A 20,458-nucleotide genomic window follows, 5' to 3' on the forward strand; every position below is an offset into this window, starting at 1 on the left:
CACACACACACACGTGTGTAACACTCATACAACATGCATGCACACACACAAAGCGACACATGCAGACCCTCCTCTCATCTGCCTTGGGGTAGGTATAGGTGGCATTCTCTTCACAGGCAAGTCTGTGGCGGAAAGGAAGCAGTGGTCCACTGGCCAAGGGCTGGGGGTGCTGGGAGTACCCCACAGGCAGCACAGGGGCTTTGCAGAAACCAGTTCAAACATGATACCGTAATAAAAACCTCATTTAAAGTACTTCTTTTTTTTTTATTGATTTCATTGAAAACAGAACAAGAAATGGTCTGAGCCAAAAGACTGCTCTTAAAACTGTCAAAAACATTTTAACAGAAAAAAATAAACATGACTGCATCATGAATGTTTTAGAAGAGCCGCACAAAAACCCCACTGCTACTGCACTAGTTACAGTATTTAAAAAAGTATATGCCAAAAAAAAGTATATGACCTGGCGGGCCGTCACACAAAAGGTGATGGCGAATTTATTCCACGACAAGACTAACATTTTAAAAAAAGTTTTTTCCTGCATTTTATTCTAAAATCACTTTGTTCTCTTTATACAGTTGATAGTTTATTTTCACATGGTGAGTAGAAACCACACCAGAATCAGCACCGTTGTCTGTGTTTTGTGTTTTTTATTTGTCCTAATGTTCAATAATGGTAGAAAATAAATCAGTTTATTCATCATCATAGCATGTGGTTTAAAAATCAACAAGAAGGCGCCAGCATCGCTGAGCTGGCGGGGCTGGTGCGGGGTCCTCCGTGGGCCTCGGCCCTCCTGCACCCAACAAACCGCTTCCTCGGAAAGAAATGCATTAGAGGTCTGATATATAGGACTAGATATAGGACTTCTTTAAAAAGCAAACCCACATTTTCTCCAAAGTTAGTGATGGCTCGGCCCTGACCTCTCCTAGGTCGAGGTGGGGATGGCGTCTGCACAGCGCCCAGAAGCTGGCACCTGCTGACGCAGGCCCCAGGCAGGCAGGTGCAATGGAGCAGCTTGCAGGTGATGGTGTCTTCGGCGGGCACCACATGGGAGCCTGGGCCCACAGGACTTTGCCAACAAGCCCCACAGTGGAACGGGAACCAGGGGAGCAGAGGGGAAATGAGAAACGTGGAAACGACAAAACCATCATCAGAAACTCACAAGGTCACGCCAGCGCAGAATCCCAGAGTGTTCCAGAGCGCCCGCCCCCAGCCCGCGGGCCACCACGCCGGGACCTCGAAGCTGCGGCCCATGTCCCTGCAGCCCCAGGCCAGGACCCTTAGGCGTCGTGTGCACATCTCCTTCCTCTCCAACTGCAGTGTGAACAGCACCGCCGCTTGGTGCCCCACGCTGGCTGTTGCTCATAGCGGGTCCGCGGTGGAGGAGCTGGTGTCAGGCAGGCCGTTCTCCTGGCCATCCTGGGAGGCGCTGGCCTGCCGCTGCGCTAGGGCCATGCTGGAGTGTCGGCACTTGGGGGAGCCGCACCGGCAGCTGAACAGCTTGCCCTTAATGTCCCAGAAGCGTTCCCCATAGTCGAACCTGGGAGAGAGCAGAGCTCAGGGTGGCGTCTGGGCCGCACACCCCGGGGAGCAGGGTGGGCCCGGCCTGAGCAGCCGTCAGTCCCCACTCATGGGGTGGAGCAGAGAACCGCTGAGGAGAAGCCCGTGCTGAGCAGCATGAGTGCAGCACCCAGGAAGTCTCCAAGCCCAGCCGCCCCAGGGACCGTGGCACCTACCCCAGCTGCTCCCCAGCCTCGATCAGGCGGGTGCTGAAGAAGGCAATCCTGGGAAACCGCAGGTCCTGGTGGGACATGAACACGCGCACAGGCACCAGGTTGGGCTCGCAGTGGTGGTTGATGAAGCGGCTGACGTTCCCGTAGAACCGAGCATCGATGCAGTAAACCTCGCCATCCTAGCAGGTGGGAAGGAGAGCAGGGGCTCACACAGGAGTCTGTGGACGGCAGGCAGGAACTCGCCCCCAAGGTAGGGGCACAGCAAGCCTCCGTGCTGGGGGAGGCCACCCACTCACACTCTCCTGCTGCACCAGCCAGGTGTGCACCATGTGATGCTCGGCTGCTGCCAGGTATGGGGGTGTGGGGGCAGCTCCCAGGGACCTAGGGACAGAGCAGGGCCAGATCCCAAGGAGCAGCTGGGCAGGTGGGAAGGAGGAGGGAGGCAGCGCTGAGGCTGAGGGCTGCCAGGAGGCTCCCGAGCAGTGGTTATGAGCACAACACAGGGATACGGCCGCAGGGAGGAGTGGTGGCACAGGTGGCCCCAGGACCCTGCCGGGGTGATGTATGCGATGTAGCAGAGGGGACACTGGTGAGAAAGGAACTTGGCTGGGGCCTGGTCTCACCCTGTAAGAAGCAGAGACCCGGAGCTGAGGGTGCAAGGTCGAGGGACCATGGGCCAGGGCTGTGCACGGCCATGAGGAGATGTGTCCTACAACCCTCAGTAGGAGCAGGAATGTCTCCCCTGTGCACTGCTTTGCCCCTGGGGCCCTGAGCAGAGAGCCCGGTCACACCACATCTGCCCCTCACGATGAGGAGCCGATGAGCAGGGACCTCACATGGTCACAGGAACCGAGCACGACGTCTGGGATGGAAAACCAGACACAATGACAAGGGGACCTTCCGTGTATCTGCCCTGCACACAGCAGTCTGGGGGCAAAACTGGACTCAGACAATTCTCCCACCAAACCAAAGGCATATGTGCCCCTGGCCCAGCAGTCCCACCTCTGGGCAGACCCCAAAGTCACTCCCATGGCTCAGAATTTGGCCTCTGCCCATAGGTGTCCTGGACTCACGTGCAGGGAGCCCCACCCTGTGGAAAGCACCTCCCCTCCTGCAAACAGCCTGACAAACTCTGACCTGCATTGGCTGAGTGGGGTCCAAGGGGAGGACCCTCACATAGAGTCGGGAGCAAGTGGCTGGAACCATGACGAGCGGGCACAGTGGGGCTCAGGCTCCATGTGCACAAGTCCCCACCAGAGCCAAGATAGATGCCAGGGGACACGGGGGACAGATGCACAGGAGCCAAACCCCAGCCCCGCCACAATCAAGCTACACAATATGCCTCAGAGCAGCCCGTGGCAGTTACCAATACATAAATGTGGACCAAGAACCGAAAAAAATGGACACATTCTAAAGAGAACAGAAAACCAATGGAGCCCAGCCCGAGGCGACCTGGAAGCTGTGCGACCAGATGGGGACAGCAGAGCTCTTGATCACACAGTCCTCAGTGACGTCCAGCAGAGCCTGTCTTTCCATGGGTGACACAGCAGGAAAGAAGGGTCACTGGAAATCCTCAGTGCACGTCCCTCCCTCCTAGGCTGTGCAAGTCACCAGACGGCCCCCAAGCGCAGATGCTGCTGTAGCTACAGGGAGGGCTAGACTCAACCTCAACATTCCCCAAACCACAAGGGTGATGTGCATGTACCCGAGCATATGACCCTGGAGCTCCAGACGTGCCTCAGAAACAGGAGGGGAGAGGGTTCCACCTTTCCTCTAACAAAGGCAAGGAAACAGGAACACACGTGGACGCTTTCCCTGTATTTCTAAAGTTCCCTGGGGGCAGTGAACGGAAACAGAACGGACAGACCTTCCTGAACAGGATACCTTCGTATAGTCTCCACTTCCAAAACTAGTAAATACTTTATGTAACTAAATAAGTTGCAAGATTCTAGAACTTACTATTTATTGTAAAAGTATTTTCTGCCACAACATGACGCTCAAACTCATAAGCCCAAAATCCAGAGCCTCACACTCCAACTGAGCCAACCGGGTGCCCCAACCCTAAGATAAACACACCTGTGAATTCAACTGCTCACTCACCCACCCAGAGAAATGGCACCACGTGCTGCAAGCGGGTGCTTGGCGCACTTGGCTGCACACTCTTGCGGGACTGTGCCTGTGGCTGGCACGTCACTGGCGCTCCACTGAACCATCTGACACTGCTGAGAGGCAGGATGCTGATGGCCAGGGCCTGGGCAAACTCCTGCAGGAACAAGGGTATGAGCACATGCCTAGTGATTCCTTTATTCCAGAGTTCTGCCCTTGAGGAGTCCATGCAGGGTCAATGGCACCCTGCAGACAGCGAGCACCCTGGTGTCCTGACATGGTGACGAAGCGTTACCTCCATGGCCAGGCCCCGGGGCAGCTTAGACAAATCTGAGGCCACACGAGGGGAGGTGGACACAGGGATGCTACAGGAGGCAAGGCAGCGTGAGCAGGCTCCACGGGCCACGGTTCTGGTGACAATGGGTCAGAGCACCCAGGAGCCACAACAACATGTGAGGAGAAGGGAAACTAGGTCCCAACCCTGCACCACCATTGGCTCTGCTGCCCCCCAAATGGTGACAGAATGGCAGGAGCGCATGTTCACCCGCCTGACCCTGAGGGTCACTTGCAAGCCCAGGTCTGGGCGGGGAAGCTTTTTCCTCCCAACAGAAGAATCTGTAGGAAACAGGAAGGGCAGGCTGCCTCTTGGAGGGCCAGGAATCACAAGGGCAGGCAGCCGTGACTCCCCTGTTCCTGAGCTGGGGGAGGCAGACCCTGTGGCCTCTGGGACACCTCTGCTCTTATCCCGTGTGCAGACAACATGGGAGACGGGTCGGCTCGCACACAGATGTGGGTTCTGGCTGGACCACGTGAGGGGGTGGCTGCCACTGTGAGAAGGGACAGCCAGGGCAAACCAGTGGTGCAGTCTGGGGAAACTGGGCTCAGTCTCACCACCGCAGGCGCACACAGACTCCTCAGGAGGAAACAGCAGTTCTGTGACAGATGTCACACTGTCGGCATGACAGATGGACAACGGGATCTGAGGACAGGGCTTTCTCTACTTTTCTGTACAGTGAGCGCTGTCACAATATGAAGAAGAAACCGTCCACAAAGGCAACAAACAGGGATCTTGGAGCAACTCTCTCTTCCTCACTAAGCGACCACAAGAAGCAGAGGGGGCACCTGGCGTGGGTGAGGGGCAGGACAACTAAGGGGCCCATAGAAGGGCCAAGCGTCCACAGGGAAAGAAGGCCCCATGCCAGGGGCAACGCCCCCACAGAAAGGCTACAGCCTGTCCAGGACCCTCTGAGGGGAGACCCCATCCCCCTGAAGCCTGCAGAACACGTGGCAGACCCCCCATGCCAGGGGATGGGCAGCAACGTGAGCCCTCTGCCCCACGCTGCCTGCGCACCCCTCACCTCCTGCCCAGCGTCCCCCAGTGAGACTGTTCTTCTGGTTTTCCCTAAGCTCCCGCCTCCAGGCTCCAAGGGGCAGGGGCGCAGGTATGCAGACCAACAGCAGGCTGCCCACCTCTGGGGCAACCAGCTCCTCACGCCTGCTGCTCAGCATCAATTCACAGCTGCGGGAACACAGCCTCCTTCCACAGTGCACGAGGCTCCTCAGGTCTCTAACACGGTCCCTGACCATGTGTGTGCTGCTTGCTCTTTAAAGTCTTTCTGATAAATCACCTGTGCCCACCCTTGTCCCTCCAAGATGCCGAGCATGCGGGGGTGCCCTGGTCAACTGGGGCAGATTCAGGCAAAGGAGACAGATACAAAAGGTTCTAGAAAAGCAGGGAGAGGGCAACGCTGCGCTCTGAACAGAACCAGGGCCTGGGGACAGTCTGGGCCAGGGAGAGGGCAGGTGTCACGGTACCAGCTGGTCAGATCCTAGAAACGGGGAGGGAGCAAGAGGGTGCACAGGTGCAGCCATGCCCATGGGACACAGCCCTGAGCTGGGCAGACCCAGGGAGGCCATTCTGTGCTCACGGCCCCTCACACACCAGGATGCACAAGCCACGGACACAGGCCAAAGGGAGCAGCATGTGGGGCAGGAGTCGGGTGGGGGCGAGGCCAGCCCCATCTTTGCCAACGGCCTCTCACCTGGCGGTGATGGGCATCAGTGGGTCGTGGGACCTGCCACCACTCAGGTGGATCACAAAGCCAGACACAGAGAAGCACATGCTCTGACTGCACGTATGGGAGCTCTGCGCAGGGAAAAATCCCGCAGCAAAGACAGATGGCAGTTCCACGGCCAACCAGGGTGGGGGTGCCATAGGGCCGGGGTGCTCCAGACCCTGCTCACAGTGAGAATTAGACCATACACACATTTGTCAAAACTAAAATCACAGGCTTAAAGTTGACTGAATGTAAAAGAGTTACAATAAAATTTGTCCCAAAAAGTAAAATGGTCAAAATCTTATCAGATAAAAAAAAAAATCCAACAGAACATATACAAGATTCCACACAGGGCACCACCGAGTGTCAGTAGGGGCAACTGAAGATGACAAACCAGCAGAGGATACACCGCACTCATCACCTAGAAAAGCAGGTGGCAGAAACCCCAATGACCCCAGGTCATGGGTTCAATGTCGCCCTAATCATATCCTACGGGTTTTGTACAACTTATCCAGCTGACTCTCCAACTTACACAGAAACTAAGAGACCAAGAAGAGCACGACACTCTCAAGACCCCAAGGTAAGAGGACAGAAGGTAGGATGGTTGGCAGACGGGACAAAGGGAGCCCAGGCACGCTGCGCAGGGGTGGGGAAAATACCATCTCCTCCACAAACGGTCCTGAGTCATGCAGATGTCAACACAGGGAAAAATAATGCTGGACCCTGCAGTGCAACGACGACACACCCACATGAGGTCGGCCTGATTTCTGGAGATGCCACACATGTGCCTCTGTATAGTCCTGGCTGTAAAAATCCTGGTTTCACTTGAGGCATTACAAACACCCACAGCATGTAGCAAGAGCGGATAAATTCGACTACAATAAAAATAAAAACTTCTGTTCATTAAAAGGCATCAAGACCTCAACAAGGCACAGAGAGAAGCCATCTGCAAGACACAAATGTCAAAGAACGTTTCCCCCAGAACATGTCAAGACTGCCACAAGCCAAACAGGCCAACAGCTCAAGGTGTAGGATGGGGGTGCTGCGGGCGGGGGGCTCCCTGGAGGGTCTCAGGTGGAGGCTGCCAGCACCTGCATCCCGTGACCACCTGGCACACGGGTTTCCCCTCCCAGAAGGCCTGTCTTGCACACGTGGCTCTGAGAGCTGAGCTCGGGGGCAGGGCTGGGGCGGGCAGGCATAAAGGCCTGGGCTTGGGTCCCTACTTCCATGCCAACCATGCCAGGAAGTTCTCAAGCAGGCAAATCAGGAACTAAGAGCAGCACAGGCATCAGGGCAGGAAGCAGCCTCCAAATGCCCTGGAAACCCGGGTCTCGGGGTAAAGCCTGGGGCCCGCCCAGTGTCCCAACAACCAGGATGGTAGCTGAGACACACTCGAGATCCCTTGCCCATTGTGAGGCTGGCTCTTGTTTGCTCGTCACCATGCGCACGCGGCCACTCCCCTAATGGCTGCGAGCTTTAACCCTGGTGAACAGCTGGGGTCACAGGCAGGCTCCTCGTGCATGAGCTCAGGGACCTCCCGGGTCACGGCCCAAGTGCAGGTGCCCTGCGAACCCTGCATGCACAAGTGTGCCAGTGTGGCTGTCAGGGACGCTGGGCCGGTGTGGGTGAGCCTCCTTACCGCTCCCACGCCGCACGGCCACAGCCAGCTCTCTACCCCCAACCCCTCCAAACGCGTTACCTTGTTGTCAAGATCAAAGAGGTAAGAGTCTTCTTCCCGAACGTCAGCTTCCGAGTCAGAGATGAGCTCCCCGACATACCTGTGGGCAGCAGGGTGCAGGTGAGGACAGCAAGACCCCCCTGACTGCAGGATGGGGCCCAGGGCAGCCATGGCACAGCCTACCCCCCTGGAGCTATGGACAAATGTTTAGAGAATATGCCCGTGACTGGGTGGGATCTAACTTCAGGTCCTGGAAGATGATGACACAGGAACTCCTCCTCTGACCCGGACCTATGATGACACTGTCCTGGAACCACTGACCACAACCACCATAACAGCCCCAGACTCAGTGAGAGGCTAAGTGCAGGTGGAAACCAGGGAGATAGGTGAGGGGTGGAGACGACATGGGCTGGTTTCCAAGGGCACCCACAAGTCCCAGGCATGGCCAGGGCCCTGGCAGCCCTTCACCCCACACTGCTGTGCTGTGCCCGAAATGGCAGGGGCAGCAGCAGCGGCAGCCCTGGGGTGACCCAGGCACTCACTTACTCGCAGACGAAGGTGCCCAGGGGGATGTCCTGCAGGGACCGCACGCCCCAGCCCATGTTCTGTGTCCGGTAGAGCTGTAGCCTCGCCCTGGAAGACAGTCGGCCATTCACAGCCAAGTTCCCTGATGCTCATGTGCTGATGACACTGTCAGCCACAGTAGCACATAGGGTGCGGGATGCTGCCTTCCTGTCTGGACAGCACCTTGGAACTCTGTGTGTAAGGAAGCCCTCAGCATACCACCCTCAGAGGGGGAGACGCACCCAGGACTCAGCCCGACTGCTAGCGCCCAGCCCTCCCTATGCCTGTTCCTTCATCTGTAACATGGGGGCAGGTGTGGCCATGCCCCCAGGCAGCAGTGAAGGACAGAAGGGCTGACACTGTGTGTCCCCTCAGGGCAGGCAGGGAGCTCTCCCAGGCCCAGAGCCAATGGGGACTACCTGTCCCCTGGTGCTGGTGCGTCCAGGGGTCCTCGGGGAGACGGGGACAGGAGGGCTGGTCAGAAGCACTCTCCGACCACAGATACTGAGAAACTCCAACAAAATACTGTGAAGCTAGACGGACGTCATGTGTGCATCTCCCATCACAACTCACAGCCAAGGAGGTCTTCTAATTCTCAAGCACATGCCCAAGAGGAAAAGTTCACCGTCAGGGGTGCAGGCCAGACCTCTCAGACCATGTGCCCTGACTGCTTAAGAACAAGGGGCCCATGTGGTCGGCAATGTTTTATACCTGAGCATCCCCGCGCTGCTGCTGTTACAGACACTCAGACAACATAGAATATTTCAGAAATGGTTTGAGATTTAAAACAGAGTGACAGTAGCCCTAGGGTAGCCGTGCATGTGGTCATTTGGAAGTGAAGAGCCTGTTCCCTAGCCTCTGGCTCCTGGGCCTGGATGGCCCCGTCCGGGGGCCTCACTGATGTCTGGGCTGCTCAGCAGGCCTCGTATTATTTACACCAGTTGTGACTCCATCAGGAGACAAGGAGCTCAGACAAGACAGTGTCTGTGTCTCTACTGCAAACATGCACATGCATGGAAACACAACGCCCCGTCTGGTGAAATACACATAAACACAATGAACTTGTCAAGCAACCGGAGTTGTTCTCAAACCTTGAAAGTAGAGACCCCTGACGTCTCCCTGCACTGAAGGGCCCAGAATCCCACACCTGGGCAGGGTCCATGGGAGCTGGCGCTTACCTGAGGCCATTCTGCACGACGCGGTTCCGGCAGCTCCTCCAGCAGGAACAGGCGTGGTTGCACTCAAAGATTAAGGGCGGCTCAGCCATGTTGAACTCAGGCAGGAGCCGGCCATCCTGGGGACAGACGTGCAGTCAGGACTGAGCATGGCTCGCCATTCATGCTAAATAAACTGACACCAACACAGTTTTACAAACTAAAACATTGATACAAAAACGACAGTTTCCGGTCAAACTCCACACTGGGGCAGCAGTGTCACGTTGTGCATTTGTGCCTGGACAGGAAGCACCAGAGCAGACGTGCACACAGGTTCACAGTCTTGTCGCCCTGCCTGGCCTCCCTCCTCCTCCCTGGAACCCTCAGTCTCCCAAGGCCTCTGCCACAGGCCTCTCCACTGCCTTCACGGGGTCAGCACCCCCGGGTTTACTGGCCACATGTTGCCATCCTGCGCTCTGGGCCTTGCTCTGCAGGGACCTGGCCACCTGCTTCCCTGTCCTATGCCCAGATACGGCAAAGCCACCAGGCAACACCCTGGACCTTGGGGCCAAGTCCAAAGCTCCGTGGTGTCCGAGGCTTCTGTCAAGTGAGAACTGTGCTTGAGATGCTGGCTCTCGCCCACCTTCAGCATGGCCGTGCTTTGTAGAGCACATGCCCTCAGAGTGAGTGCTGTAGCCTCTCACTTGGCAGCAAACATGCCCCCAGGCCCATGCCATGCCCTTTCCACCCAAGGCGACTCTGGAGACATCGACTGCGGCTTCTCTTGTCCCCACCCCAGGTCACCCTGGTTCCTGGCACCACGGATAACCTCTGAACCCCCGATGCCAACAGCACTGGAGCTTCTTCCCTTGGATGCTGGGCTCAGAGTCATCTCCCCGGCGGCCACAGGAGCCGGTCAGCCTTGCCCCACAACCCTGCCCCCAATGGGTCTGCCCTCCCGCACTGGCTCACCTGCAGCCCTCCTCCCCAAGGCTGGCCAGGCACAGTCCAGGGCCACAGGAGACTCACCACCCCAGCTCGCCCCGGCCGCAGCTCACCTTGTCATACCAGCACCGCATACTGAGCTGGCCGCACATGCAGTTGCTGGAAGAGCAGTCGTCGATGCACACGCAGTACTGCGGGGAGATAACACATCAGGTTGGGGGGGGGGGCGTGCTCTGCTTACTACGTGTGTCAGCTTTGATATGCACCTTCAGAAAGCCAGGCCCACAGGGAAGAAAAGTGAGAGGCTCTAACATCTCCATTCTCAAGGACACCAAGGGGCGTGCAGTCCCCGAGGAAGAGGGCACACAGCGGGAGACACCCAGCCACTAAGACACGAAGAGCGTGCACAAGGGGCTCTGGATGAAGAGCCCAAGGGAAAGGGGGAGGCAGGGTGGTTAGCAACGTGGGGCCGAGAGCAGGGCTGGGTGACAGAAATCCTGAGGCCCAGAACTGAGGCCAAGCCACTCAGTGGGAAAGACAAGGCCAAGAGAGCCACAACCCTGCCTGCGGGTGCATGCCCGCCATCACTCCAAGAGGAGCTCAGCAGCTGGTGCTGCACAGGCTCCTCTCACCTGTGTGGTCCCCAAACCACCACTCACCAGGGGGCATCAGCACTGCTCTGGGGGCCAGGGACCCAGCACGGGATCGGGATCCATTTTCAGGAAGATCCATTTCAGATAAGAATCTTTATCTGCCTTTCAACTTATCAGTGGAAGGCACACACTGTGAGGGCTGGGTCTTCTGGGGGAAACCCCTGTGGACCCAAGCCCCAGGGGCCGGCACCCCCTACCACAGCTGACCTGCAAATGGGTGATGTTCCTGTCAATGTTCATGGGGGACGTCACGCAGTTCTGAGAAACATATTTGTAGTTGCTGGGGCACGGCTCGCTGTCCACAGCGTTGACACACGGGATGGGGATTCGCTCATAGCCTCGAGCAATGTCTCTGCCACCGGGAAGGGGGGACATTACCTTTTGCTGTGATAAGCAACACCCCCCACACAGCAGCAGCTGAGCCTGGGGCCAGGCACTGTGGCCTCAGCTGGGAGGGAAGCCTTAGTTTCCAACTCTGCAAGCCCCGTCCGTCAGCCCTTGGCCCAGAGTGGTCTCCTCACCTGCTCACGGTCTTCTCCATTGGGACAGGCCTGTCGGGAGCTGCATCTCGCAGCGCCCGACTCATCTGCAGCGCGTCCCACACCTGGGAGTTAAGGCTTGCGCACTGCAGGGGCGTCTCTCCTTCTTTGTTTTTCAAGGTGACATCAGAATCCCGAGAAAGAAAGAGGCTAAAAGGAAAAATGTAAGCCAATAAAACATTCAGACCTTAATTTAAAAGACATGAGAATGAGATTTACAAAATGATTACAGTCAGTAAAAATAAAAGGAACACGTCATTTATCTTGGTATTAAGCTTGCTGACCAGTGCTTCTAGAAAGACCTGCCCTGACTCACCAGGAACACACTACATCAGTCCTTTTTTTTCTGGTCCGGAACTGTGTGTAAAGAACAAGGGGATGGTACTTGAGGGCTCTTGGCTTTTCCATTCAGAGGCTCATGAACGCCCAGGGCCAGCATGAAGCAGGTAAACCACACGAGCTGGCCGTGTCCAGGGTCCCGATCCACTTGGAAGTGGGATAGCTCACCCAGCCCCACTCAAGGGCCTCACGCACAACCTTCTCTGCCAAGCTGCCACCAAGGTCCCAGTCTGAGTGGGCGTGTGGCCCACAGCAGGGCTCCCCCTCATTTCCAGGTGAGATGGAGGGACCCGAGGTCCTGTCCCCTACACCCAGAGCTTCCATTGACAGCAGAGTGAGGACCACTCTGGACCCCAGGACCCCAACCGCACCCACTCATGAGAGGATGACTCAGAACCTCAACCGCACCCACTCTCACCCATATGAGAAACGGGAAGGGGTTCAGAGTGGCGAGTGGTAAACACCAACATCTCTGTCCCTCCTGAACCTGTCCCAGAGGGGCCTGTCCCCTCCCCTCTGATGAGAGGTGCTAGGTGAGACTCATCTCCACACTCACCTATGTATTTGGGGATTCTTAACAACCATCCTCCCTGAACCAGAAATAACCAGACTGACCTCACATGTGGAATGGGACCCCTAGGCCTCTGGCTGTTTGTGGAAGAAGCTTCCCCGGGAGGACCTGGGGCACCAGGGCGCCCCCACCCTAGGAGTCTGGCAGGGGCTGCATGCAGCAGAGCCACTCACAGGACACAGGCGTAGCGGTCCTCCCTGGCTGCAATGTGCAGGGGCGAGTCCCCATGGATGTTCACGGCGTGGAGGTCACACCTGGCAGCCAGCAGGATCTCGGCTATGTCCACGCAGCCCGAGAACGCAGCCCAGTGCAGGCAGATGTTCTCCTCCTGCACAGACAAACGGCACAGCACACCAAGGGGAGAGCAAAGACCCATCTGAGTGCTGAGGGAGCTTCCTTTTTTGTTTTGTTTTCATCATAAAAGTAACATAATCATAGTACTGAGTATTTTAAAAATAGAATAAAAAATCATCTGAAATTAGACCAACCTAAGCACACTATTAACGTAACATTTGGGAGTAAGTTATCTACTTTTTAAAAAATATTTTATTTATTTATCATGAGAAAGAGAGAGAGAGAGAGAGAGAGAGAGAGAGAGGCAGAGAGACAGGCAGAGGGAGAAGCAGGCTCCATGCAGGGAGCCTGATGTGGGACTCGATCACGGGTCTCCAGGATCAGGCCCTGGGCTGAAGGTGGTGCTAAACCACTGAGCCACCCAGGCTGCCCCAAGTTATCTACTTTTTAAAATTATATTCACTCTGTAACAAAGTACAATTGCAAAACAGGACAACACTTGTATAAGATTTTTAAAAGATAAAATGTAGACAAATTTGATCACACTAAAATTTTACTTCATAAAAACCCCTGTAAAATAAAACTTTTACTTTTTTTTTAAAGATTTATTTATTTGAGAGAGAGCCCGAGCAGGGGGAGGGACAGCGGAAGAAGCAGGCTCTCTGATGAGCTGGGAGGCCTATGTGGGGCTCGATTCCAGGACCCGAGATCAAGACCTGAGCTGAATCCAGACACTTTAGCTTGTGAGCCACCCAGGTGCCCCCCTCCCCTTTTAAAAAGGATTGATTGATTGATTTGAGAGAGGAGACAGTAGGAGTAGGGAAATCATTTTAAATCAAAGATTAGAAAAAAACCTTTTGTGCTGTGTATAAACTACACTGTAATTTTGAAAACAAATACACAAAAGGTATAAAAATGTAAAACTTGTGTGACCGATGAGGAACACACGTAAGTATAGGGAACATGTGGCCTTGCCAGGTGGGAAATGAGCACAAAGTAGCCATGACATAGCCGTGAAGCAACCATCCTGGGGACAAATGTGAAAGCTGCTCTGACCCCACCCCTGCAGCACAGGCCACTAGCTCATGGTCATGACCTTCAGGTGGTTCCCGTCTTCCTGTGGACTCGAGGCACTGAATACTTTAGCCCTTTCTTTTCCTGACATGCTCTCAGGGTTTATTTTTTTATTTTTTATTTTTTTATTTATTTATGATAGTCACAGAGAGAGAGAGAGAGGGGCAGAGATACAGGCAGAGGGAGAAGCAGGCTCCATGCACCAGGAGCCCGACGTGGGATTCGATCCCGGGTCTCCAGGATCGCGCCCTGGGCCAAAGGCAGGCGCCAAACCGCTGCGCCACCCAGGGATCCCGCTCTCAGGGTTTAAACGCTCTCGAGGCTTAAGCGCTTAGAGGTGCACATTTGTGGCCCTGGAAGCACTTCCTGCTCTCCTGGCAGACAGAATGTGCTGAAGTCCCAGTACCTCACAGGAGCCACCACTGAAATCAAGCCTGGCTGCCCACTCCAGCCCCCCCACCAGCAGAGTCCCACGCACTGCGTGCCCAGCTGCGCCCACATCAGTCCCCATGGAGCCCATATGCTGGCTATGTGACTCTGAATGCCTCAATCCTGCCCCCTTCCCAACCCACAGAACCCCCTAGAACGCTCCAGTGATTGAGGACAATCGGAGTGCATCCAATGCTTGAGGCCCAATGAACTTGAGCAAAGAGATAAGTCAAACTGTGTGGTCCTGTCTGTTCACAAACAGCGTCTAGCCCCTAGCACAGGCTTCACCATGGGCTCCTGTCAGCCTCAGTATTTTCTGAAAAGCCTGGATCTGCCTGGAGCTTCCTTTCCTGGAGGCTGCACCAGGACGCCTGCTATCCCTCTCATCTTTCCATCTTCCATACATTTGCAAGCTCCAGAACAAAAGGTGGTTTCCTGAGGGGCCTCTTTTTTCATTCCTTCATCAGAAGGACCTATTATTTTATAACCAGAATCACACGCTAAGACTGTCTGTGTCCACCTAGGCTCCTCCTAGCAGAGGAATGCAGTCCCAGACTAGCTGACATCTGCCTGCTGGGTTACAAAAGGCCTGACCCACACATCTGAAGTGACAGACAGCACTTTGGTTCTAGCAGAGACCAGGCCAGAGGGACCATCTGGATTTACCCTCCTGCCTGAAAGAGCCAAATAGTCAAAATATGTGAAATAGGGGAGCCTGAGGGGCTCAATCGGTGAAGCATCTGCCCTTGGCTCAGGTCATGATCTCCGGGTCCTGGGATGGAGCTCTGCGTCGGGCTCCCTGCTCAGTGGAGAGTCTGTTTCTCCCTTTTCCTTTGCCCTTCCCCCTGCTTATGCTCTCTGTCAAATAAATAAAATCTACCCCCTCCAAAAAAAAAATGTGTGAAACAATGGTTTTCAAGACACTGGACACCAGGCAATGAAGGGCTACATCCCTGAGAGTAGAAACAAATACGGCCTGGGTCTGTCCAATCACTGTCCTGAGATCCAGCCGCAGCACAGGGAGAGACCAGAAGTTCAAAGGTAGGAAGTGAGAGCCAGTGGCTAAGGCAGCTGGAGTTCACACAACAGGGGTAAGGCTGGGAAGAGGCCTCTGGAGATCAGACATTCCCATCCTGGACCTCCAAGACACACCTCCAAAGCTGAAGCATAAAGAGCTGAGACCTGCTTGAGCGCACCTAACAAACCTAGAAAACAAAACCCCAAACAGACTATTTCCAAGCCACTTTGCTGCACCCAGAACAAAGCTTAAGACTTTTCCAGGAAAATACAGAAATTCACAGCTCGGTAAAACCAAAATGTCTGGCACCAACATAAGGTTGCAAACAAAACTTCCGGACCTGACAAGCACGATGTCTGACAGAAACACACTGGATGAGACTAACACCGTTATAGGCTATAAAGAAAAAAATTACTGAGCTTGAAGACACAGCAAAATTGTTATTAAGACCAGCAAAACAGCTGTAAAACCAGCTAAATTGTGACTAGAGTGAAAAACATGATTGAGAAAAATGAAAAGAGCATCACTGAGCTGGGAACACCTTCCAGCCACCTGATAATTAGAGAGCGAGTGGCCCCTGTGAAGGGGGCCAGGCAGAAACACTCTGGGGAGGAATGAGGACAGGGGTCTGCACCTGACATCCCAACCCTAACATCACTGACGCAGGCTTCACAAGCTGTGACCTCATAGGTGCGACACATGCGCGAGTGACACAAGGCGCATCATAATTCAACTGTTAAAATCCAGTGACAAAAAGAAAATCCTAAAATTGCCAAAAGAAAGCAAATGCACTGTATCTAGAAATAAAGACAAGGTGCCACCGAGAATTCCCTGCGGGAAACACGTCAGTGAGGACGACAGGGAGGCTGTGTGCATGAAGTACTGAAAGAAGCTGTTGACCAAAGTGCACACCCACAAAATACCTCCCAAAAAAAGTGAAGGCAAGATAAGGAATCTGCAGGCACTCATCAGGGGCAGTCCAGCACCCCAGGACGCAACAAACAAGTCCTATGTGTAGAAGAAAAGTGACCCTGCACTGAAGGACCTAAGTAAGTGAATAAGGAGCAAAGAAAGTGGTGGCAGCAGGTGCTGAGACTTGAGACTTTCCTCACTACAGTGTTCCCAAAAGATCACGATGGTGGAAACGATGTGACAACGTATTGTGGTATCCGCACAACTCAGAGCAACAGCATGAGGCCTGGGCAAGCACACAGCACTCTGTCCTCACTGAGAGCGCAAGCACAGGCACAGGGGCAGATGCATGTGGCACAGCGGACAGAGCCGCACACATGTGCACAAAGGGGCAGAGTCAGTTCTGTGGAGAAGGGACAGCTTTTAGACAGATGGGCTGGAATGTCTAGACATCCTCATTCAAAACAATCACTGTAAGAAAACACAGGAGAAAGTCTTTGGGATCCTGGGTCAGGCAATGATTTCTTAAAGACAACACCAAACACATGATCCACAGGTAGAAAATAACTAATAAACTGGACTTTTTCAGGATTAAAAAGCATCTGCTTCTCAAAAACAGTTGTTAGGGCTAGTAAAACATCTGATATAGAGAACTTGCAAACAGAATATACAGCAACTTTCAAAATAAAGAATAAGAAAAAATGATCTGATAAAAATGAGCAAAAGATCTGAACAGATACACACACACACACATACCAGAAACCGCCCGGCCCACAAAGAACACAAAGACTGGCCACAGTAAGTGCTGGGGAGGGTGTGAAGGAGCCGCCCTCAGATATGACTCTTAGGCCCAGCCACTCTGGAAGCTGTGCAGCCTCCTTAGGTGACCCAGGTTTCATGGGAGAGAAATGACAACATGTGCCCACATGAAGACACATGCCTGAGTATCCACAGCAGCTGTGGGCAAGAGCCAGAACCCAGAAAAGCCAAAATCCACGACCAGGTGAAGGACAAATGAGCAATAGTGACTCCCAGGCTGATGCTGTCTGAGCAACATCCACACTGCAAGGATCCAGCTATGGAAAACCAACCTCACAAACTCGGTGACAGAAAGCAGAGCTGTGGGTGGAGGCTATGAAGCAGCAGGAGGAAACTTGAGAGTGAGTGTCCTGACCAGTCTTGACGAGGTGACGGTATCTGGGGTTAATACTCCTCTAACTGTACACTTTCAATGGTGCAGTCTCCCACTTCACACCAATAAAAGGTGTCACAATATAAGGTGAAATTATACAGCTGCTTGGTCATAGGAACAAACATGCAATTTAATCAAGTCTCTTGTTTCCTGAGGACCACGACCAGTACCAGCGCTGACACCCATTGGACTCTGTGAGGCTGTGTGTTGCCCACGTACCCATATGCTCCTGACCTGACAGCTGCATGAGAGGACACCTACCCACCAAGGACACAGGGCTGCAGTCGCGACAACCACTCCTCCTGAAGGAGGCTGCTCCTGACATGCCAGGAAGGGTCAGCAGGGCAGATCATCCCCCTGCCACAGCTATGCTGGACCTCATCATACTGCTTCCCTCTCCCCTGACCACAGCTGACCTGGGGCCCCTAGCCTCTTGCAGGGCAGTGTCATCGTACTGATATTGGCTCTGGGGACATTAATGGAAATATTCCACGCCTGAGCCACAAGTCCAGATGCCGGCCTGCGTGCTGCTGTTCCTGGGTTCAGGGCAGGAACTGCTCACAGATGCAGGGAAAGGTCCCAACGCCGAGCAGCCACAGTAAGTGACCAAGTGATATTTGCAGCGGAGATCTGGACAGTCCTGTCCCACTCAGGGGCTCAGAACCAAGAGTCACCATTTGCTCCCCATCCTGGGTACACTGACTCCCACGATACTGAATGGCGTGCTTGAGAAATGTCTTACTGTCAACTGCCTTTTTTATTCCATTATCAGTTTAATGAGTTTGTAGCTACATTTTCCATTTACAGCTTTTGGTGACTCAGCAGATAGGGCTCTGCAAGGGCACACTGTGTCTGTCCACCCTGGGACCCCTGCCCCTCTGCCTTGTTCCTGGGCAGGTCTTCAAAGACCTTCCCAGAAACACCCTTTTAAATTAACGAGAGTCACCTGCTGTCTGATACACAGGCTGGAGTATTACTCCCAGAGGGACTGGTGAGTCTTCTGACCTTGGCCCCAAAACACTTTTCTAAGAACAAATTTGTCTCTCAAAACTAGCCATCAACACAAGTTGTCCTGGTCTGAGCACATGGTAGGTCCCTTTCTTTCCTTCCCAGACAGCAAAAGCAGGACAAGTTAGTGCCCACACCTCTACTTGCCCAGGTGTGGGGTGTGCCCTGGGCTCTGTGGTCTCAATCACAGACATGGGAGTCAGTGACACAATCACAGTCCAGATGTGCCTCTAAAAAGGCAGGTACCACCCAAGGGGCAGGTAGATTTCCCTTCAATCTACACCCAGCAATTGGCCAACACACAAAACAATCCCAGGGAACCACAATGGGTCCAGGGGCCACTGAAAACAAAACATGAAGGCAGAGCTGCAGCTGTCAACTCTGCACACCCTGAGCCCTCCGTCCTCCTCCAAGACCCACTTCCCTGGGTGGAGCTTAGGACCAGCAACAGCCAGAGAGACTCACATTGTCGCGGATGTTGATGTCGGACCCCTTGGACAGCAGCAGCTTCACCAGCTCCACGTGCTTATACTCAGTGGCCCAAATCATGGGCGTCCAGCCGCCATCATCCTAATTTCAAAAACAAACAGAACAAAAAAACAAAAACAAAAACAAAACAAAACAAAAAAAAACACACCAAAAATACACCAAAATCCATTATAGTTCCTACAGACAAGTAACATGAAGCATGATTTCACTCAAGAGTTCTACGATGGCTCCAAGAGATGGGAGCCAGTTTCAGTCCCCATCTGGTGTATGAGGAAACCCAGCTCAGGGCATTTCCATGAGTGCAAGATGGAATTAGATCCTCTGTTGTAAGGGGGACGGATGGACCCACTAGGTGACTTCGGTCCTCTCCAGACCGGTGGGCAGGCACTGCCAGGACCACCCTTGGTACCCCAGAACACACCTGCTTGGATCATGTGAGGACCAAGAAATGCTGCTGACCAGACCATCTCTTACAGACCAGAAGTCTGGCTGGTGGGACACACAGGCCTCAGGGATACAGACAAGCCCCAAGCCTGAAGCAAGAGCAGCTGCCAAGAACTGCAGACGGACAGGTGTCCACACCCAGGAGACTGATGGAGACCGTGCATAGCTCCTGCTTCTTCCTGAAGGGCAGGAAGTAGAACGCCTGCCCAGGCTGACCCCATACACAGGGTCTGTCATGGTTCTGACAAGCTGGCTTTCTTCCACTCCATAAACTCAGGCCTGTCTCCTTACTCAGTGGTCGTGGGAAGTTTTATTTAAACCAGGAGAAAGGCAGCTCTTTAGGAAATGAGTATCACGTTGCCAACTCATGGTCTGGTGGCAGAAAGCACAACCTTCCCCAACAACTCTCAAACAACTTCCTATACCCCCTGCCATCACCTCTCTCTGGGAGACATGCAGTCTCTGTGACTACAGTGGGGTGGCCCCTGCAAGCTTGCTGTGGACACCACCTGGGCACTAGGGGCAGAGCAGGGACAAGCCCGCCTCAGAGAGCTGAGCCGGCCCAGCCCAGGCCAGGTGAAGAAACGCATAAGACTCAAAGTAATGGGAGACAGAAGATGAAATGGAGAAGGGGTCTAGCACGAGCGTGCAGACCCTGTGAGAGCAGGGGCACATGGCAGGGAACTGCCTTTCTAGGCCACTGAGGAGGGTCTCTGCCAGGTTGGCTCCCAGAGTGCTGAGTTGGAAGCAGCAGCCAGACTGAAGGGGGGTGGGAGGGGTAGAACATATGGGCCAAGAACGTCGTCCTAGGCCCAGAGAGTCACCAGGGAGTGGAGGAGTCTGTGTCCCAGCGAGTGGGAGGGGAGCCCTCTCATCTGCTCTCCTGAGTCACCCATTAGATGCATATGAGACCTCTTCATGCCGGGGTGACTCCCACAGGGTTCCAGACCCCGCCCTGGAACCCTGACAGCCCCTAGGAGGGACAACAGTGCCACGGGAGGGAGGGCACCTGGCACACAGGTGGTCAGGGACCCCACTCAGGGGGTCACATGTGGCCCGAGACCTGGAGGCTGAGGTAGCCCAGGCAGATGCCCCGAGCCAAATCTCTGGCCAGGCAGCAGTACAGAGACTGTTATAGGTGGGAGCTCTCAGAGTAGCCAGCAGTCAGCAAGGGGAGGCAGCAGCCAGGCACGAAGGCCACGCCTCCCAAGGCCTTGCAAGGGAGCTGCAGAGAACAGGCAGGAGGCCAGCACTGCTACAGA

General features: G+C 54.4%; 1 protein-coding gene across 5 annotated transcripts in view; it reads right to left on the reverse strand.

Annotated features, from left to right (window-relative positions):
* Positions 1-243: 243 nt before the first annotated feature.
* Positions 244-20,458, reverse strand: part of EHMT1 (euchromatic histone lysine methyltransferase 1) — a 144,253-nt gene continuing 124,038 nt past the window's right edge. For 4 of the 5 annotated variants that reach the window (XM_072747993.1, XM_072747991.1, XM_072747992.1 and 1 more), the window contains exons 18-27: positions 18,729-18,833; positions 12,510-12,664; positions 11,409-11,576; positions 11,095-11,239; positions 10,348-10,425; positions 9,314-9,429; positions 8,118-8,204; positions 7,593-7,671; positions 1,734-1,909; positions 244-1,537 (exon numbers count right to left, since the gene is read on the reverse strand). In XM_072747993.1, coding sequence (XP_072604094.1) covers positions 1,360-1,537; positions 1,734-1,909; positions 7,593-7,671; positions 8,118-8,204; positions 9,314-9,429; positions 10,348-10,425; positions 11,095-11,239; positions 11,409-11,576; positions 12,510-12,664; positions 18,729-18,833 — 1,287 coding nt within the window. In that variant the 3' untranslated portion in view covers positions 244-1,359. Of the gene's footprint in view, positions 1,538-1,733; positions 1,910-7,592; positions 7,672-8,117; positions 8,205-9,313; positions 9,430-10,347; positions 10,426-11,094; positions 11,240-11,408; positions 11,577-12,509; positions 12,665-18,728; positions 18,834-20,458 lie in introns of those variants that run through there. The other variant, XR_011999768.1, reaches the window with a different exon arrangement.

Source organism: Vulpes vulpes, chromosome 2, assembly GCF_048418805.1.
Source record: "Vulpes vulpes isolate BD-2025 chromosome 2, VulVul3, whole genome shotgun sequence".
Classification (NCBI taxonomy): domain Eukaryota; kingdom Metazoa; phylum Chordata; class Mammalia; order Carnivora; family Canidae; genus Vulpes; species Vulpes vulpes.